The sequence below is a fragment of the Tetrahymena thermophila genome, assembly GCF_000189635.1.
Source record: "Tetrahymena thermophila SB210 genomic scaffold scf_8254650, whole genome shotgun sequence".
Taxonomy (NCBI): Eukaryota; Ciliophora; class Oligohymenophorea; order Hymenostomatida; family Tetrahymenidae; genus Tetrahymena; species Tetrahymena thermophila.
This window is the reverse complement of record NW_002476418.1, coordinates 270,541-289,386: the sequence shown is the minus strand read 5'-3', so window position 1 is coordinate 289,386 and position 18,846 is coordinate 270,541. Positions and strand designations below refer to the sequence as shown.

The 18,846-nt window shown below is 22.8% G+C and overlaps 5 protein-coding genes across 5 annotated transcripts; 2 read left to right on the top strand and 3 right to left on the bottom strand. All coding sequences in view use genetic code 6, as the record gives it.

Annotated features, from left to right (window-relative positions):
* Positions 1-174: 174 nt before the first annotated feature.
* TTHERM_000075818 (transmembrane protein, putative) lies at positions 175-612 on the bottom strand (the record flags this gene model as incomplete). Its single annotated transcript, XM_012797555.1, has 1 exon — positions 175-612. The coding sequence occupies one exon, from the start codon at positions 610-612 to the stop codon at positions 175-177; it is 438 nt and encodes a 145-aa protein (XP_012653009.1).
* A 925-nt stretch (positions 613-1,537) lies between these two features.
* On the top strand, positions 1,538-3,624 carry TTHERM_00075810 (hypothetical protein; the record flags this gene model as incomplete). The annotated part of the gene is made up of 5 exons (XM_001015621.3): positions 1,538-1,709; positions 1,860-1,930; positions 2,052-2,638; positions 2,821-3,251; positions 3,335-3,624. The coding sequence occupies 5 exons, from the start codon at positions 1,538-1,540 to the stop codon at positions 3,622-3,624; spliced, it is 1,551 nt and encodes a 516-aa protein (XP_001015621.3).
* A 1,191-nt stretch (positions 3,625-4,815) lies between these two features.
* On the bottom strand, positions 4,816-8,307 carry TTHERM_00075800 (calcium-dependent kinase; the record flags this gene model as incomplete). Its single annotated transcript, XM_001015620.3, has 9 exons — positions 4,816-5,508; positions 5,577-5,693; positions 5,760-5,941; positions 6,002-6,322; positions 6,382-6,619; positions 6,961-7,147; positions 7,534-7,738; positions 7,984-8,107; positions 8,206-8,307. 9 exons carry the CDS (start codon positions 8,305-8,307, stop codon positions 4,816-4,818), a joined length of 2,169 nt encoding a protein of 722 aa, XP_001015620.3.
* A 1,919-nt stretch (positions 8,308-10,226) lies between these two features.
* Positions 10,227-11,282, bottom strand: TTHERM_00075790 (hypothetical protein; the record flags this gene model as incomplete). Its single annotated transcript, XM_001015619.2, has 1 exon — positions 10,227-11,282. One exon carries the CDS (start codon positions 11,280-11,282, stop codon positions 10,227-10,229), a length of 1,056 nt encoding a protein of 351 aa, XP_001015619.2.
* A 1,221-nt stretch (positions 11,283-12,503) lies between these two features.
* Positions 12,504-18,691, top strand: TTHERM_00075780 (hypothetical protein; the record flags this gene model as incomplete). The annotated part of the gene is made up of 11 exons (XM_001015618.3): positions 12,504-12,636; positions 12,745-13,122; positions 13,189-13,392; positions 14,484-14,707; positions 14,851-15,296; positions 15,363-15,804; positions 16,077-17,030; positions 17,080-17,279; positions 17,513-17,623; positions 17,692-18,343; positions 18,401-18,691. The coding sequence occupies 11 exons, from the start codon at positions 12,504-12,506 to the stop codon at positions 18,689-18,691; spliced, it is 4,035 nt and encodes a 1,344-aa protein (XP_001015618.3).
* Between the last annotated feature and the right edge of the window lie 155 nt (positions 18,692-18,846).

Here is an 18,846-nt window from a genome sequence, read left to right as displayed (position 1 = left end):
AGTTTTTAGCTGTAGATTCTTTCTTGCTTGATAAATCAAAAAATGAAAAACAAAAATTTATAAACAATTAATTATTAACTCAATAAAAAATAATCAAAATTCTATTTTCATTTTGTTACTTGCTTTAAATTACTTTATCTTCACCATATTCAGATTATATTTCTTCTATCTATCTCAATAAAATTTAGTTTTAAAAAAGATTTATAAAAAGAGTCTAAGATATAGTAAGATAGTTAAATATATTAGATATGAACACCCACCCTTACACAAAATATTAAGTTTGTTTTTATAACATTCTAAATTGGGTATCTTCTTTTAGCACTCATCTAATTTGATTTTTGATTCCCCCAAAAAAAATATAAATAATTTGTTAATTTCTAATTTTAGGGAAATGTTCTGCTAATAATTAAATCTGATTAAAATTCTATTTTAGTGAATCAAATTCTTATTTTTTTAATGTTTATTTTTTTTTTCTTCAATACAAAAAATATCTTCTTTTGTATTTATTTATGATGTTCCTAAAGCAATATTTCTAAATTAATTAAATCGCTTTTAGATAAATTTTTTTTATTAATGTAAATCTTTGTATTTTTAATTAGCTTTTCGTTTCATGCTTACTACACATTTTAAAGCAATTCTAGCTCTTTTTTCTTATTTATCAAAAACAAGTTTTTATTTCTTACAATTCAAAGCTTATCAAAATTTTTTTAAACACGAATATTTATTTATTTGTCTTTGAGAATTTACTTTGAATAAAAATAATTTTGATTTAAGATATTTAATTGATTCAATGAAAGCAGTAAATAAATAAATACAATTAATCCACAATAAATGTAAAAGAATAATCTAATTTAATTGTGACCAAATATTATTATTATAATTTAATCAATTAAATCTTAAAATAAAATATTAGATTAAATTCTCAAGATTATTTTAATCAAAGATTCTATTAGAGATTCTGATATTATATATTATGAATAATTAATTTGACTAAAAAAAAAATTAAACATTTTTAATAATGTGTTGACAAATTATAAAATAAAATTTAAAATTTAGAAAATAAAACAAATAAATTAATTTGAATCTAAAAACAAAATAATATGTTTTAATTTTAAAATTGTACACAAATTAATAAAGTAAGTAAAAAACAATATTTAATAAATCAATCCTCATTTTAATGGATTGTTTATTTATTATTCTACCTTCCTGTTGATAAGTAATGCGCTCTCTGATCTATGATATCTTAAAGTAGGTATTAGGGCAGACAGGTTGTGAATGAAAAATTTATTCTTTCTAAATTAATTAAAAAATAATGAATGAGTTTGCCAATTAGGAATCAAAAGAATTTTATAAATATAATTTGATTTATTTCTAATTAAAGATTAAGTTGAACAGATTTAAATGAAAACACACACACACACACACACATATTCATTTATGATCTGATGAATTAGATAAAGAGTGCATTAAAAAAACTAATGAATTAATTGTTTTGATTATGTTCATTAAGATTTATTGATGAGATAAGTTTTTATGAATGATTTGGCACTAACAAAAGATTATATATATATATCTCAAATTAGTTAATTAACAAATTAGTCGCTTATATTTTGTAAAAATAAAAAGTATTTGTTTTGCAGTAAAGATAAAAAAGTTAGCAAAAAAGAAAGAACTCAAAAGAAAAAGTTATAGAATAGCATTATAAAAAAGTAGTTAGATATAATTTATTTAGTATTGATTGAAATTAGAATTTTTTATAAAATACCTTTATCAGTTAGTTAGAAATTTGTTTACTTTTAAACTATCTCTTTCATTTTATTTTATTTTAAGTTCATTAAATAATTATTTAATAACTCAAGATATGGAAGGAGAATTTACAAAACTTAAAGCCGAATTAGTTGAAGGTGAGACATAAGAGCAAGCACCTCAAGTAAACGAATTAAATTAGAATCAATTTATTACCCTTTTAGTTGATTAAGCTACAAAATCAAACTAATTGGGTTCTGTTTTAGACTTATTATTCTGTCGATTAATATTTTTTTGTTAATTAGTAAAATGGAAATGCAAACGCAAATGCAAATGCATCTCCAAGTGAAGGTAAAACTGAACCCACATAATCGCCCATAAAATAAAAAGTTAAATAGATAGCACCATAAATATAAAAAATTAAATACCCTGTTTGCTAGAAAGGCAATTTCCATGAAGGAGAGTTGCTCAACTACGTTTATTTAAACACAACAAATAAGGAAGACGTTTTAGGATGTGCTGTTTGCCAAGAAGAAAATAAAAAAGGTTAATGGAAACCCTTGAAGGTGTTGCTCCATCAAGCTTTGGAAAATTCAGCTAAACAAGCAAAGTCTGAATTCAATTGTGATGAACTTCTAATTTATCTAGATGAATAATAAAAACTAGCAGAAAAAGAACTCAATTAAATATATGAATCATTCAATGAAAAAATTCTTTCAATTAAAACTTCTATTCTTAGCTTTTTCGATAAAATGAAGGATTAAGTGCTTTCTCATACATCAGCCACAACTGAAATTAACAACCTCTTCGACAATGTATATGAGTTTAATGGAGATGTAGACAAACTTAAAAGTTCCGTTTCAAGGCTTGTTAATTTCATTCCTCAAGAAGAGTAATTAATTAATTAATAAATAAATATTCATGAATATACATGCTAAAATTTCATAAGCGCAAGAGCAGGTCAGTTAGTTATTTCTAATGTTTTATGCTAGAAATGACATGTTATTTGCTCTTAAATAATTAATTATATTTTAATATTCAATCAAATTAACTTTTATTAAATTAAAAATAAAGCGATGAAGAAGGAGAAGCTGAATTGGAATAAAAAACTATCAAGATTAACATAGAAAATCAATATTAGGAAATATAAAGAACATTAGAAAAAGGTAATAAGGAAATAGAAACTTTATTAGAAACTCAGAAAAAGAGTCTGTCAGAACAGATTCTTTAAGCAAACATAATTTATAAGAATAACATTAAGTTCTGGTTTTCTAATACATATAAGCATGCACAAATTACTCTTGTTTCCAAGAATATTGTTAAATCAAATGGCTCAAATCCTAGCTATAGATTTGCAATTATGGAACCTGCCTTGCCTAAAAATAAGTAATGCAAATTTGCCTTTAAAATTAAGCAAGGATCTACTAACAACTGGCTAGCAGTCGGTATTTGTCACAAGAACACAATAGTCTCCAAGAATTATGGTTTCCAATTTTCAAATCTAGGTATATATTATTAATCAATTAAATAAAAATAATAAATTAAGTTGACTATATTGAAAATTAATATTAATTTATTTAAAATTTAGGACATGGTGCTTATATGATTAGCTCAAACGCAGGTACTTGGTCAACTAGCTAAAGTGCATTCAACAATGTAGTTAAGGCATTTAGCTTTGCAAAAAATGATGTAGTAATTGTTGATTATGATCCAATCGGTAAAACAGTAAAATTCTCTAAAGAGAAAAAACCTGACTCAACTTACAAACTTGATATAACTCACATTGATAACGATCCTCTTCATGCTTGTGTCTTATTTTATTATGTGAATGATGAAATAGAATTTATTCAAAATTATAGACCCAATGCAGCCAATTGAAGCTTTATTATGCTCATAAATTGTATAATATCTCTAAAATTTGATATATTTTCTATGTTTCTTTGTGCATTTAGCTTAATAAATCTGGAATATAAAAATATTATTAAAAAAAACCATTTTTTTTTTGAATTTTATTAATAAATCTTTTTTTTCTTAATATTTAATAAGTTATATTTTTCCGAGTGTTGTAAATCGAATTTTTAAGATTCTTAATAAACCCATAGCAAATGTCAAAATTTTGGTCAATTAAATAAAATGAACAATAGAAAATCAATTAAAATTTATTGACGACAATAGAATAATTTAAATTTAAATTTTTATAATTTTTCAGATTTTTAAAATTAGAATATTTTAGTATTTAAAAGAAACAAGCTTATAATAAGTAGATCCTGTATATTAAAAAACATATCATATGAAAGTGAAGAGGAAGGTGAGTATAGTTTTATTATCATAAATACAATTCCAGAATTGAAAGAAAAAAAATTTACAAAAGGAATCTTTCTTTTAAAAATTAAAAAAATTAAAAACAGAAAAAAACTTTAGTCAAAATAAATTTTTTTTGCATGTAATTAGAATTAATGAAAATATATTAAAACTTATAATATATTTGTTATTTAAGTTAGTATTTAATATTTTTAAATAAAGAAAATCAACAAATAATATATTTAATTAATTTAATTCAAATTTATTTGAGCATGGTAACTTAAAAAATAAATTCTAAAAAAATATTTTCTGTAGATCTTCGTAGATTCTCACCTCACTCATATAAATATTTTCCAATAAACAGATTTTTGAATTAACTACTCAAAAAATAATGACTGTTCACCTAAAATGTTTATGCTATTTAAATAGGCAAAAAAATAAAATAGCTTATTAAATTTAATTCAAATTTATTTTATAATTAAAAAATAAAAATAATTTTTACAATTAAATAATAAATAAAATATTTTGTTTTTTTTAGTAGATTTTAGTATTTATTTGAAAGAGTTTATATTTAATATAAGAACATTAATTAATTAATAATATTATTATAAATAATATGAAACTTTAATATATAAATTTATTTTATTTAATTCAATATAATTAGTTTATTATTTATTTATTTGAAGAATAAGGAAAAAAGAATTATGAGTATAAAAGTGTTTCATCTAGTATTTATTTTTATTTATTTATTGATTTAGGTATTTGTTTTCAATTAACTTTAGAATTTTAAATGCTACTTGTAACCGTATTTAAAGGTTAAAATGTCTTAACATTACTACTAAATGTATTTATTTTATTGTAATTGTTTATAGAATTATTAGATTTTTCTTGAATTGCAGCAGAGATTGTTGGTATTTTCTTCAATGAGTGTACTTCTAAGGATGCTGAATCAAAATTGTTTTAGAAGTTGCTGTAGTAGCTTTCAGTCTCAGCATTGAGATTTTTGAAACTCTTTTAAATGCTATTTTTTGATGTTTTATTTTCTTGGATGGATCTTTAATTATAATTTTTCAATGGGCTGCTCTACTCAATTTGATTTTTTACCATCGATTTATGACTTGAATAGAAGTTTCCTTGGCTACTGCTGTAGTAATTATTGTATAAAGAATAGTTTGGTCCTCTTTAGGAGCTTGATTTGCTAGGTGAGTACTGCACATAATTTTATTTCAAAGAGCTACTCTAAGGAGGATTTTTATAGTTATATCTTTAATCTTTTAGCTATAGATTATTTTTTGGTGTGGATGACTTATTCTATAAGCTTTTAACTGGAGCAGTATCATCTGTTAAAGAGGCTTTTCTTTATCCCCTCCTATCTTCAGCTTATATAACTTCGTCTTTGGCTTTAAATAAATCATAATCTACCCATTTTAGCATTAAATCAACAAATTCTTGTTTATTAATCTAATTAATTTAATAAGAGTTTATTTTTAATAAATTTTTAAATTGATACAAAAAATCATTATTTTTACTTATCCATCACCATTCACATCGCATTCTTTCATCATTTGTTCCCAAACCTGGTCATTTAAAGAGGTTCCTCCTATCACTCTTTGCAGCTCATCCTTTGTAATTTATCCATTTCTATCCTAATTTGTTAATAATTAAATTTATTTCCACTCTTCATTTTTAAAATTAAAATAATAAAATTTTACTTCATCAATCAAATCAAATGCTTTGTAGAGGTTTTCTTTGGTAATAATCTGTTCTTTGCTAGCAGTGGCAACTAAGAATTCCTAGAAACTAACTTTCCCAGATCCATCATAATCAATCTCTTTGAATACATATTCAACGATTTTCTATGCTTGTTGTTTGTCTCCTATTAATCTTTCGTAACCTAATTTGAAATACAATATAATAACTGAAGAATATTTATATTAATTTAAAAATTATTTACCTTCAATTAGCTCTTCTTTTGAAAGTTAGCCATCGCCATCTTTATCAAGTTCGATAAAATTTTAAAAAATTTACTCTTTCTCTTTATTTTTCAGTATATGCAAAGAGATCATATTTAAAAGTGCAGTTTTCACTTTATTCCTAGCTGAAAATTATGCTAGATTTTTCATTACCGCATCTTAAATGTTAGAGCTTTTAATACTCTTTTATATCCAAGGATGTTAGTAGGCCTATTATGCACTAATACGAAGATTTGGATCCTTTTAGAGCATTTTTTCTATTAGATCCTTAGCTTAAACACTAATTTTTTCCCATTCTTTACCTTTATTAAAATAAGTTAGTAAGAAAACGATTGATTGATGATAAAATAATTTGATATACCTTCGAATTATACTTATTTATTTTAAATTGAATTAAAAACTTCTTCATCGTTTTTGCCATCGAAAGGTGGATAGCCACAAAGCATAATGTAAAGTACAACCCCTAAACTCCAAATATCGCACTTTTCATCATATAAATTTTTTTTGATTACTTCTGGAGCAAGATATAAAACTGTTCCAGCAATGTCTTTTATTTTTTTAGCTTTATCAAACTTTGTCGAGCATCCAAAATCGATAACCTTTATTATTTATTTATTTTTTTTATTTTAATTCATGTATAAAATAACTAGAAGCAATAATAGTACTAACTAAGTTACTATCATTCAAGTAAACTTTTATTTAAAAAGTTACATAGGTAACTTCAAAAATTCAATTGAACGGATGGTTGATTTAATTAATAGATTTGATTATTTGTTTTGATATAAAAGTTTGTTTGTTATGTTAGAGTAAATACATCAATAAATAAAAGTTAGAGAAATTCATGCGATAATATTCAAAAAAATTAATTGAAATTGAAAGAAAATGAGAATAATAGAGTAAATTAAATAATAAGAATAAACAAAATATCTGAAAATATTACTTTGATTTAATCAGACTTTTTACTCGTAAACAGAATGTTTTCAGGCTTTAAGTCTCTGTGCACAATATTTTGTTGGTGACAATAAGAAACAGCTGAAAGTATTTGGCGCATATAACCTGATGCTTGAGCTTCATTGAAGCCATTTAACTCCATAATTTTAGTGAACAGCTCACCACCTGACAGAAGTCTAAAAAGTAAAAAAAAAATATTTATTTATTAATTAATTTGTTTACCAGTTAATCTATAAATAGAATTGATATTTATTTATTTTAATGCGAGATTTACCAAGCAATAATATAAAATAAGTAAATAAATTAATAAATCAATCAAAATCCAAAGAAATTAATTATCTCTGTTTTTCAAAAATTTTGAGTAGTGGTAGTGGCTACTTTATTAAGTTTTCTTTTATATAAATTTAATTGATAATTTCAAAATAAGTGCTTTTTATGAGCTTTTATAGTATGGAATTAAATGGTAATAATTTATAGATTATGTTGAATTTTATTTCTTTTTTTTCAATTCCACTTATTTAAGTTTAGTTAGATTGCCAAGGATAAAGAATTGGAATTTTACTCTGTAACAAAGAAGTGGTGTTGATCATCTTCGTAGTGTTCAAGAATTTTTAGAATGTTAGGGTGGTCTATTGACTTTAGTAGAGCGAGTTCCTACAAAAGTATTTGTTTATCTTTTTCGCTAAGTGTAACTTTGCTGACCATCTTAATGGCTCTTTTAACATTAGTTACCTTTTAAATTCCTACACAAACAGTTCCAAACCCTCCTAATATTATTTAAAACAAAAAAACAATAAATAAATAAAATAAATCTGAGTACTGAATTTCTTGTTGTAAACATGAATTAAACTTTTACTGTATTAATTAAAAATGCTTATGTATCTAGATTATTTTTAGATAAATTTAATTATAGATTTTTTTAAAATTGCACGTAAATAAATAAATTCTATTTTAATTTATAACTAAGTCAGTATGTAATTAGAACCGTTGAATTAAGCAAGTAAGTAAATACCTTGACCAAGAAATTTCCCCATAGTATATTGGCTAAAAAAGTCTGCTTTGGGAGTGTTACAAACATTTACATTTATATATCCAAGATTATATTTCATATGACTTGTCCCTTGTTTCTATCTTCTCTGTTAATAAATGAATGAGAGTTCAATTAAAAATAATCGTTTTATATGAGAATTTCATTTATTGTTGTTTAAAAAAGCAAAAAAATATTGTTTTGTACTTCTATTATTTGGTCATATCTTAATGAACTCCATGTTGATCCTTTATTAAATTCACTTATTTTCTCGCTAGCCATATCGCTACTACTTGCTATGCTTCTCATGCTGTAATTTTATTAATAGTCTATTTATTATTTTGTAAAAAAATTAAATGAATCAATCAAAAAGTCATAGTTTTTAGAAGGAATGAGTCAAATCATTCAGATTTATGAATTCCTATTTGTTCCATTCATTTAATAGTCTAAGTATTTTTCAATCATTTGTGAAAAAACGCTCTTAAAATATATTCATGCCAATGTAAGCAGATGATTAAATTAAATCTGAAATATAAAAGGATGATTGAAGTTATTGATTACCAGTTATTATGTTGAAATCTCTTTCATCTGATTGGCAGCAACCCATTTTATAACTAATTAAATATCTTATAACAATGCTTTAATCTATCGAGGAGTAATTGAAATGCTAGTAATAGATGCAAATATTTGCTGCTGCTAAATGAGTTTTTTACAGTATATTAAAATAATGCAAATCTGATTTATTGATTTAATTAATTATCAAAAATCAATCAATCTCTTTTTTATATTTCTTACTGTTATTTAATTGAATAAGAATACTTTATAAAATCCCTTAATTATTGCTTATTTATAATTTCTTTTTTTTAAATAATTTTTATATTTCAATCTGTGGATTGATGACTTAAACAAGCAATTATAAAAGGGCTCTCAAGATACAAATTAATTATTATTCAGATTTTACACAAACATAACATTTTTGAACTAAAAGTATAAACTTTACATATATAAAATTCACATCGAACATATTTAATTCACATTTAACTTAATCATGGTCACTCATTAGACTTTATTTAATTATTGGTTTTATTTAAAGTAAGCATAATTGTTTAAAAATATTTTTAACCAATTAAAACACATTTTTCTCTCTCAAGGTCTCTTTTTTCTCTCAAGTTTCCTTTTGATTAAATTTGAAACCATTTGATTTAATAATCAAACAAAACTATCAATCATTCAAATTATCTATCTATTTCATTGAATCAATGTAATTTATTAAATATGATTTTTATTATAAATAGAAAAATATTAATTTCAATCTAAAAACAAACATTAATTAATTAATTAATAACCTATCTACCATTTCTCTTAAAGATATCAAACAAAATATGAATTGAATAACAAGAATAAAACCTAAAAAGAGCTCATTTACTATTTTACCTTAATTACATAATCTATAATTAGTAAAACACCAACGAATTCTTATGTAATATAATTATCAACTGTAAATTAAATAAATCAACGTTTAATAAATAAATTGTCTTCTTAATTTTTATAAACATTATATTTTAAATGAAAAGAATATTTTTATTCAAAAATAATTTAGAAATAAAATGCATAAATTTAAAATGTTTTAATTTTTGATTGTTTTATCCTTCAAAGAAATGTTTAAGCAAGTTCATTTACAAATGTTATTTGTTTCAATAAAAAAGTAATATTAATTTATATCTATACACATTTAAATATATATTCTTTTAGAATAATTGCTTCTATTATTAAAGTAATTTAAAAAATATAAATTTATGGTAGATTGCCAAATTTCATTGTTTGATCTATCACTATTATGGGAGATAAAATAAAACTATTCAATAATTTCTAACTATGAAACATGTTTTAAAAAAATGAAGAGATAATTTGAGTTTCAGTGAATAGTGTTAGCAAGTATTTTCTATAATTTGCAAAATCTCCATTTAATAATTACGTTTGTATAAATATAAAGGTCAAATCAATAAAAACCAATAGTAATATATTATCTCAATAGAAATTAATTATGTAATAATAGCCTAATACGTGATTAACTTGTAGTAAGCAATTATATATTATTAATTAAATATACAATTATTATGAGTAGGTTATAAACCTTATTTATCAATTTTGTTTGTTAGTTAGTTATTTTGCATTTTAGTTTTTTCATTGAATTCAAAATTTTATTTTGAAGCAAACTCCTTTATCAATCAAGACATTTTGAAATTATATTTGTTTTTCTAATTGTCTACTTTTTTATGATTTTCCTGATTTTACCAACTAGCTGGTTGGACTTGCTTTAAAATGGCCTGATTTAAGTTTGGTTAGCAATTAAGCTGCTTTTTTTTTATTATATATGCGCTTTTTGTTTGTTTTTATTTGACGTATTCTTCAAAAGTTTCGTTAGGTTCTCCGTTCTCAAGTTTGTCGTCCATGTAATCACAGTATACTTTTACCCATTTGGCTACTGCCTCAGCACCTATTCTTGTGTCTTCTACAAGTTTAGTTCTGCTTATATATCTGCAAAAAAATGCCACTTTCTTTTTTACATAAATCGGATACCTAATTTATCCATAATCACTTATATAATAAGGCATTTCTTGTTTCAATTTCTTCAAAAATTTCTCATATTTATCTTTCATGGCCAACTTTTGGCAAACAATCCCAGGCTCATCGTTAGGAAGTGGTTTCATCTTTTTAAAAGGATACATTTTCTTAGTTTATAATAATGTCGATATTCTTTTCTTTTTTGGTTCATCTTTTTGGATATTCTGTTGTCTTGGTTTCATTAGTTTTGGAAACATCTAACTCATATCAACTAACAAATGATTTTTATCTATTATCTCATTTTGAAATAAGCTTCTATCATTTTATTTAGATAAATTCAACTCATTTTAATCTTCTTCGTCTTATTCTTCTTCAAAGTACTCTTCTTCATCTTCCTAAAAAATATTGCCACCATCATTTTTGTCTTAGTAATAATTATAGTTATTTGTTATATTATCATTATATACGTTTGAACCATTTTTAGTAAGTTTATTCGTATTTTATAACTAAATCTAACTTTAAATATCTCCAAGCAAGCTGCCACCCTGTAAATTTTCATAATTTTTCTCTAAATACATTATCTGCCTGTTAACCTCTGAGTGGTATTCACATAGCATTTACACTTTTGTCCTGATAGATTATTCAATCAATTTAAGCCTCTCAATTTCTCTTCTGTCGTCTACTTCCAATTCATTATCATTTTAATCATGAGTAATCATTTTATTTATGTTATTTAAAAAATAATAGCTTAAAATAAATTTATAAATTTATAAAGATCTTCCTGATTATAAAATATGACAATTTTATATTCATACCGTTGTTGTATGTCTAATTCATTCTAAAGAATTTATATATAGCTTGCTTATAAACAATTTTTTAAATTTACTTTTTTTAAAAATTTTTTTCATAATTCTCAAATAAAATTTTAATTCTAAGTTATTGTTTTCCTTCATTAACCCATTTAAATATCAAATCAAAATCCTCATTCATTTTACCTTTACTAAAACATATATTAAAAAAAAATTTCTTTGATAATCAAAAGTTTTCTTAGATATTCAGGGATTATTATTGAATTTTTAAAATTGGTGGGTGATAGACGTTCATCAAAGTCTAAAAATGTTTAGAGAAAGTTATTTTTTTACAATTTTCTATCATTAAAGTGTTAAAAAATAAAATAATAAATTCTAATATTCATAATCAAATGATGATTTTGATAAACTATCAAAATTTCTGTGTATAATTTACAAATTTTCTTTGATATCTAAAAAAATAATTATTCTTTAAAACATAAACTAGGTTGCTTTATTTTAAAAAATAAAATTATTTTTGCTATGATTAGCTCATTTATATAAAAGTAAATTGATTATTTTTTAAAATAAAGAAACAAAAATATTTAAAACAAAATAAATAATATCAAAAATTAAAAGCAAAATAACAATTTTATTTTCAATTTTTATTAAAATAATTAATAGCAAAAATATTTTTGGTTAAATAAAATTTTTAGTTAAAATTAATTAGATCTCAAAGAATTTTATTATTTTAAGGAAAACATATAACACTATTAAGATAACTGTGAAGCACATCATAGAAATTAAGCACATTCTATATGAATTAAATAGAAAAGTTAAAGAAAAAATGGCAATTGTAAACTACAAATGAATATTAGCACAATTTTTAATTTATTTTAAAATTCTTTTTATATGATAGAATGATCAAATTTTTATTGTACTTCATCAGACATAAAGACTTTAGATGAGAAAAATAATGAATTAATATCTTTTTGAGAACTTTATATGAGACAGACAAATAGATTGATTATTTAAGTTTTTATATGAATTTATTCTATAAACAATTTGTATTATTTTGATTGGATTTCAAACTCTTTAAAACAAGTTTTAGTAAAATATTAGCTTTAAAAAGGGGTAATTAGCATTTAAAAAATGGACATAGGAGAAGGAAAGAATACATTGAATATTATGCAGTGTGAGTAAGCTAATAGAATTAACATTGAGCAGAATGGAGAAGATGAATATGAAAACATTAACGAAGATGATTTTTTCAATTTGCTTGAATGTAATTAATTAATTAATTCACTCATTTATTAATTGATCATTTTATGATTATTGATCCAAAATTATCTAATTTCAATTACAACTTAATTTATTTTTTTTGAATTATTAGAGGAAAGTATGCAAAGTAATGAAGTTAGTTTCAAGGGCCAGGGACTTAAAAAAGAACGTATTGGATAAACTGGATTAAGAGAATAGTCAGATAGATCAAACCAAAAAAAAAAAAGTAATAAATTGAAAAAATTAGAGTAGTTACCTCTCACAAAAAGATTATTGGTTTACTTGCTGAGATTCACATTTGAATCAAGTCATCATCAAGATTAGATATAAAAGTATGCTGAGGATCGTATTTTCAGAGAAATTAAAAACGATTGTATGAGAGCAATAGGAATGCTTATCGAAATTGTAAGCGATACTTAAGATGACACTTAAGTTATGAATGAAAATACTATCAATGATGGAAAATTAAAACCAAAAAAGTCTAAAATGGGTAAAACTTTAGCTTCGATATAGCAGTATTAATTATATTTCTAAATAAAATAAATAAATAAATTAGGAACTACTGATTTAGTGAAAACTGCAGCTGCTGTACAACTTGGTTTAATTAACAAGTCTTCATATTAAGCCATAAGAATTAGTGATGAAAATAAATTAATATTGATTAAGAGTATTATGGTAATCCTTTGCCAGTCATCTAATAGCACACAAGTTAAAAGGCATATGAGCAAAGCCCTCATTTCTATCTTAGAAAAAGAAAAATGTAAATAAATCATATTTTTTCAAATTTCATTTAAATAATTTGCAAAATTTATGACTTCAAATAAAATAAAAAATAATCTTCACAAAAGCAAATTATTTTCTTTGTAAATCTTCATTCAAAATACAGCTAGCTGCAATATTATATTTACAATTTTTAATATTAATCAAAACGCTTAATCTTAGAATATTTGTTCTACAAAATATTCTTTTAAAAACACTTTTATCTCAAAATAAAACACTTTTCCCAAAAATAATTCTTTAAATTTATTGGAATTAAAATGTATCAAGTTTCTTCAAATTAAGTGCTTAGAAAATGTTAGATACTTTTTTAATTAAAAGGATATTGACTAAGTAACTTTAAAAAAGTTTGAAATAATTGTTTTATTTAATAAAATAATAAAAAAAGTTTTTTTAAAAATAAAATATCAGCAGATATTTATTATCATCAATTAAAGCTTTTTAAATAAAAGGATACATACAATTAATTAATGTCAATAAAAATTTGTAATAATTACTTTATTTAATAATAGCATTTAGCAAAAATAGTTAAAATAAAATTTCAGCAAAATATCAATTATTAATTATCATTTTTATTAACCAATTTTATAATCCATTTTATCATTTTTCAAAAATAAAAAATAAAAAATAAATTTTATTGATAGCAAAACATGAATTTAAGCTTAATTTTTTATTTTTATTTTTCATTTTATTATTTTATTTAAAATTTGATAGCTTGTTGCAAATAAAATTAAATTATTATAGAATTACTTGTTTTAAAACAAATATTAATTATCAGCAATAATTTGAATTCCCAAATTTATATCATTTATAATAAGATTATTCAATAATGACAAATAGAAAAATTGTATTTATGCAAAGTAAGTAAAGTTTATTTTATTGAAAAACAATTAAAAATGTTTGTTGATCTAAAATTAATTAGATTTTTACTGATAAAGCTAGCTACTATTTTTAAATTTAATCAAATTTTTTTTGCTTTAACCAGATTTATATTTGAATAAATAAATTTATTCTAGAATAAATTTTTTAAGATAATTAGTAAAAGTATATTAATATTTTTTATATATTTAATAGAAGAAACGAAAGATGAAGTTTTGAAATTTGTTTCTTAAATTTTATAAGCTTAATAGTTTGATAAGTAGATTGGATCTTTACTTTGCATAGAATCTGTTATTAGTGTTCCTTTGAATGATTCATAAGCTTAATATATTTTAAATAACTTCTTTAATCCCTTGTACTAAATAGCAGATTAGCTTTACTAAAAGTGCAATGACGGTTTGATGATATATCAAAATTAGGTAAATTTTCTTTATTTTTAACAAAAAATTATAAAAGTTAGTTAAAATAAATCAATACTAAAAATTAGCTTTAACTTAAACAAAAACTTTTATAAAATTTAAATGAATATTAAAACTTTCAGTGAATAATAATTCTTTTTTAGATAAATCAAGCAAGGCTAACCTGGAAAAGACAACCTCAAGATTGGGAAGATGAAACTATTGATAAATTTAAAGTTTAAAGTCAAGATTTAGAGGATGACTTAGTATATTTAGAAAATTGGGGCCAGTTAATGAATAAGATTGTAGGGCTAATCACATTTAAAAAAAAAATATTGACTAAAGAAAACTCTTTTCAAATTTTAAACAACGCTTTCTATTTCTAAGTTTTGTATAAATTAATTAATATGTAAGTTAAAGTAGAGGAGTAAATAAATGACTGTTTAATTTCATTCACAACATCCTATGGCTTAGACTCATAGTTGAATTCAAATTTAGTTAATTATCTTAAAATTGTCTCTCGTTTCATTAAGGTCTTGCTAAAGCACAGAAACAACGACTACACTCTCCCCGAAAACATAAAAAACACTCCTTTTTGCTTGATGTTAAAGTAAATTCCTCATACATTCATAAATAAAAAAATAATATTAATAATTTTCCTTACTAAAAATTAAAGGGATTTAATTCCTAGGGCCGTCGTCTCACTTAAGGGTTTGAATTCATTTTTAATTAACTTCGCTTCACTTTATAATGAATTCAAAGTAGAAGAAACTAAAAATCAAATTATGAACATTGTCAAAAAGTCTCTAAAAATTTCTGAATTACAAAATTATTTCTTTGATATTAAAGTCTCCTTCATCTGTGATTATATCGCTCCTTTGCTATAAGTTACGCCTAATGATTATGAAGATTTTAAAAAGTTTGGTCCTTCTTTTCTATAATATCTCGAGGATTTCATAAACATGAAAGATCAAGATAAAAACAAAACTACAGCTGCTAAATTAATAATTAGATACAGCAAATACGTCCACGGTGCTCTTACTTTCTTCGTTTAGTTTTTCTTAGAAAATATACATTCAATCATAAACGGCATCCCTTCATCTGATCCAGTCTTTTAGGTAAATCAATTTTATTTTCTATTTTTATTTTTGAAAAATATTTACAAAAAAAATTTTTTTTGTTTTTTGTTTTTTCATAATTTTATAATTTTGAAACGAAATTTATCTTTTAAATGTTTTTTTAATTTATCCAAAAAATTGAATCAAAAGATTTTGAATACCATTTTGAAGAAAAAAATTATCAAAATTTATTTGAAAATTTTTGAAAGACATCATTATATGATTTTGAATAAAATTAAACTAAAAACATTTTTATAATTTGTAAATAAAAGGTATTAGGAGCTGCTTAAAATAGCTTGATAAAATAAAAATATTAAGATGAAAATCAGCTTGATATGTCAACGGTTGTATTGATTTCTGTAAGGAATTTGATTAAATAAAGAAAAGATCTTATTGAAATTGTTGATGGATTTTTAACTAACAATTGCTAGTTAATCTGCAGCTTAGAAAATAGAAAAATATCTTATTTCGCAATATCATAAATTTTATTGTTTTTTACTGAAATGTCTGATACAGTTTTGCATAATAATTAAGATATTTTCATGAGATACTTTTAATTATTGCTTGACTGTACAAATAGCCATGGATAGAAAGACCTTGTTGGTTTTTGTTACTAAGTATATAAAAACATCTACGATATTGTTTCAAATAAAAATTCGTCGAAACGTTTAAAACCTCATGCAACTTAAATTTTCTAATTTATTCTATCATAAATTTAAGATAGAAAATTTGACATGTACTTTGAGTGCCTAAATGCTATTATGCAAACTTATAAAAATGAGATCTTTATATAACAAGAAATAATTTACACTACTATGAATACTCTTTTATGTAAGCTTTTTGAATCTTGCACACTTTCAAAAAATAAATCGAAAATGCATTTAGAAGGTGTTAAAAACCCTCTTTTAATGCTTGAAATTATTACATCATGGGATGAGTTAACTCCAGATATGCGCTAAAATATAGATTAATTATTAGATCCTTTGTATAAAACTTTATAAACTTCGAAAGAGCACGATTTAGCTGTGAGTATCCTCAGAATTTTCCGTCTTAACATGGAAAGGCAGAATGGAATAAAATCAGAAATTTAATTATAAACAATATACTTATTGAAATATGTTTATGAAAAAGAGGAAATCTTTATATTTGAAATTTATAAGATTATCAACTACATCATTTAACAGTAACCACAATACCTCACTGAAAATTAAGCTCTTTTCTAATTCGTAAATAGCTTTAAAAATAAATATAAAATTAATTAATATTTTTTAAAAGTTCCTTGAAATGGGTATAAATGGTATCAAGACTACTTCAAGATTTTCCTGCGCTTTTGATAAATCCCTTGGATGCCTTGTTGTTCATCTTATGATGCATCATTTTAATACTCACATTTCCTTGGATTATTACAGATCAATTATTCAAAGTACCTGCTATTCTTTTAAGCAAGAGTTTTATGAGCAGTATCTTGAAACAAGGTATTTATTTCTACATTTATTGAATAAAATAATTTAAACAATCAGCAAAATATAATTGCTTTTTCTATATTTTATTTGAATTTCTTAATACTTTTTTTATCTTTTTCAATATTTTATTTTAGCTTTTAATATTTTATTTGAATTTTTAAAATTTTATTAACATTTTTCAATTTTTTCTTAATTGAAAAGTGCTTTTTTTCAAAGGATTTAATTTTATATCAATAAATAATTAGATTAATGGAAGTAATATTGAGTTGCTTTGAAATAAACTTTTAGCATACATTAACAGTCTTGTAAGAATTACAATAGACCGAAAAAAAATGTCAACAAGTATTAGACAAAATGTAATTAATTAACTATTTATTATTTATTTATTTTATAATATATCTTAAAATAAAATTGAATGAAATAGGTTAGAAATCCTTCTTTATAAGTTTGGTATATTTTAAGAAGTTTATGATAAGAAACTCTATATTATTGGATGCTGTAAGCTGCTTCTGAACTATGAATAGATTCCATATATATAAGCTAATTTCATTGAGCTCTTCACTAGAGTACTAAACATGCTCCTTTCTATTAAGAATGACTAAGAATTTGTTGCTAAATAGATGGAACAAAGAAAGAATTTAGTTGATGAAGTGAAAATTGTTAAAAAAAAAAAAGATTTAGATTCTGAATCTGATTCCTCTGACCTTGATGGTTTTTATGATGAAGAAGCCAAGGATAACAATTAAATTAGTGATGACGACGACGATGATGATAATAATTCTGATAGAGAAAACAGTTCTTTAAAAGAAATATATTCAAGAAATAAAAATAAAGATGATGTCATGCAAGTCTCTGAAGACGCACAAGTTATCTAAAGCAGAAAGAAATAATTAGCTCATACTTACATGCATAGAGATGCTTAAGAAATGTATGAAGACATTAATGATTACAAAAAAGTTGAAAAATACATATAAACTACTTTTATTGAAGATCTTCCAGAAATCAAAAATTCTATGACTCTTGGAGCTCTAGAAAAGCATTCAGAAAACTCTTATGATGACTTAAGAAAATTGAAAGTAATAAATTAAGTTACATTTAAATTAATTAACTCTTTCTTTTAAAATAAAATTTAGCGTGCTTAAAAGAGCTTAAAGCTTTTGCACACACCTCTGAAGAAGCTAGATGAGTTTACTGTATTCTAAAAGATGTTTATTGAACTCAAATAAAAGTTAGGGCAAGATATTACCAAATTAACTTCTTCATTGACTTAATATTAAATTTAACATCTTGAAGAAATTCTCAAAACAAAACGTGTTATTAACTAACAAGAAACCTAAGAAGAATTATAATCAATTAGAAAAATAGTAAAGTTGAAAAAGAAAAATTAATAGCAAGAAATTAACATGAATAATAACCATAATTGAGTTAATGATTCAGTTAGTTAATCAATAAATCAGTCAATCGTCAGTCTACTTTAAAATTAAATTATTAAATCAAATAAAGTAAATAAATAAATAAACTAAATATTAATTAATATTCACTTTTTGTTTATAAGAATTTATGTATGTATGTAATCTAA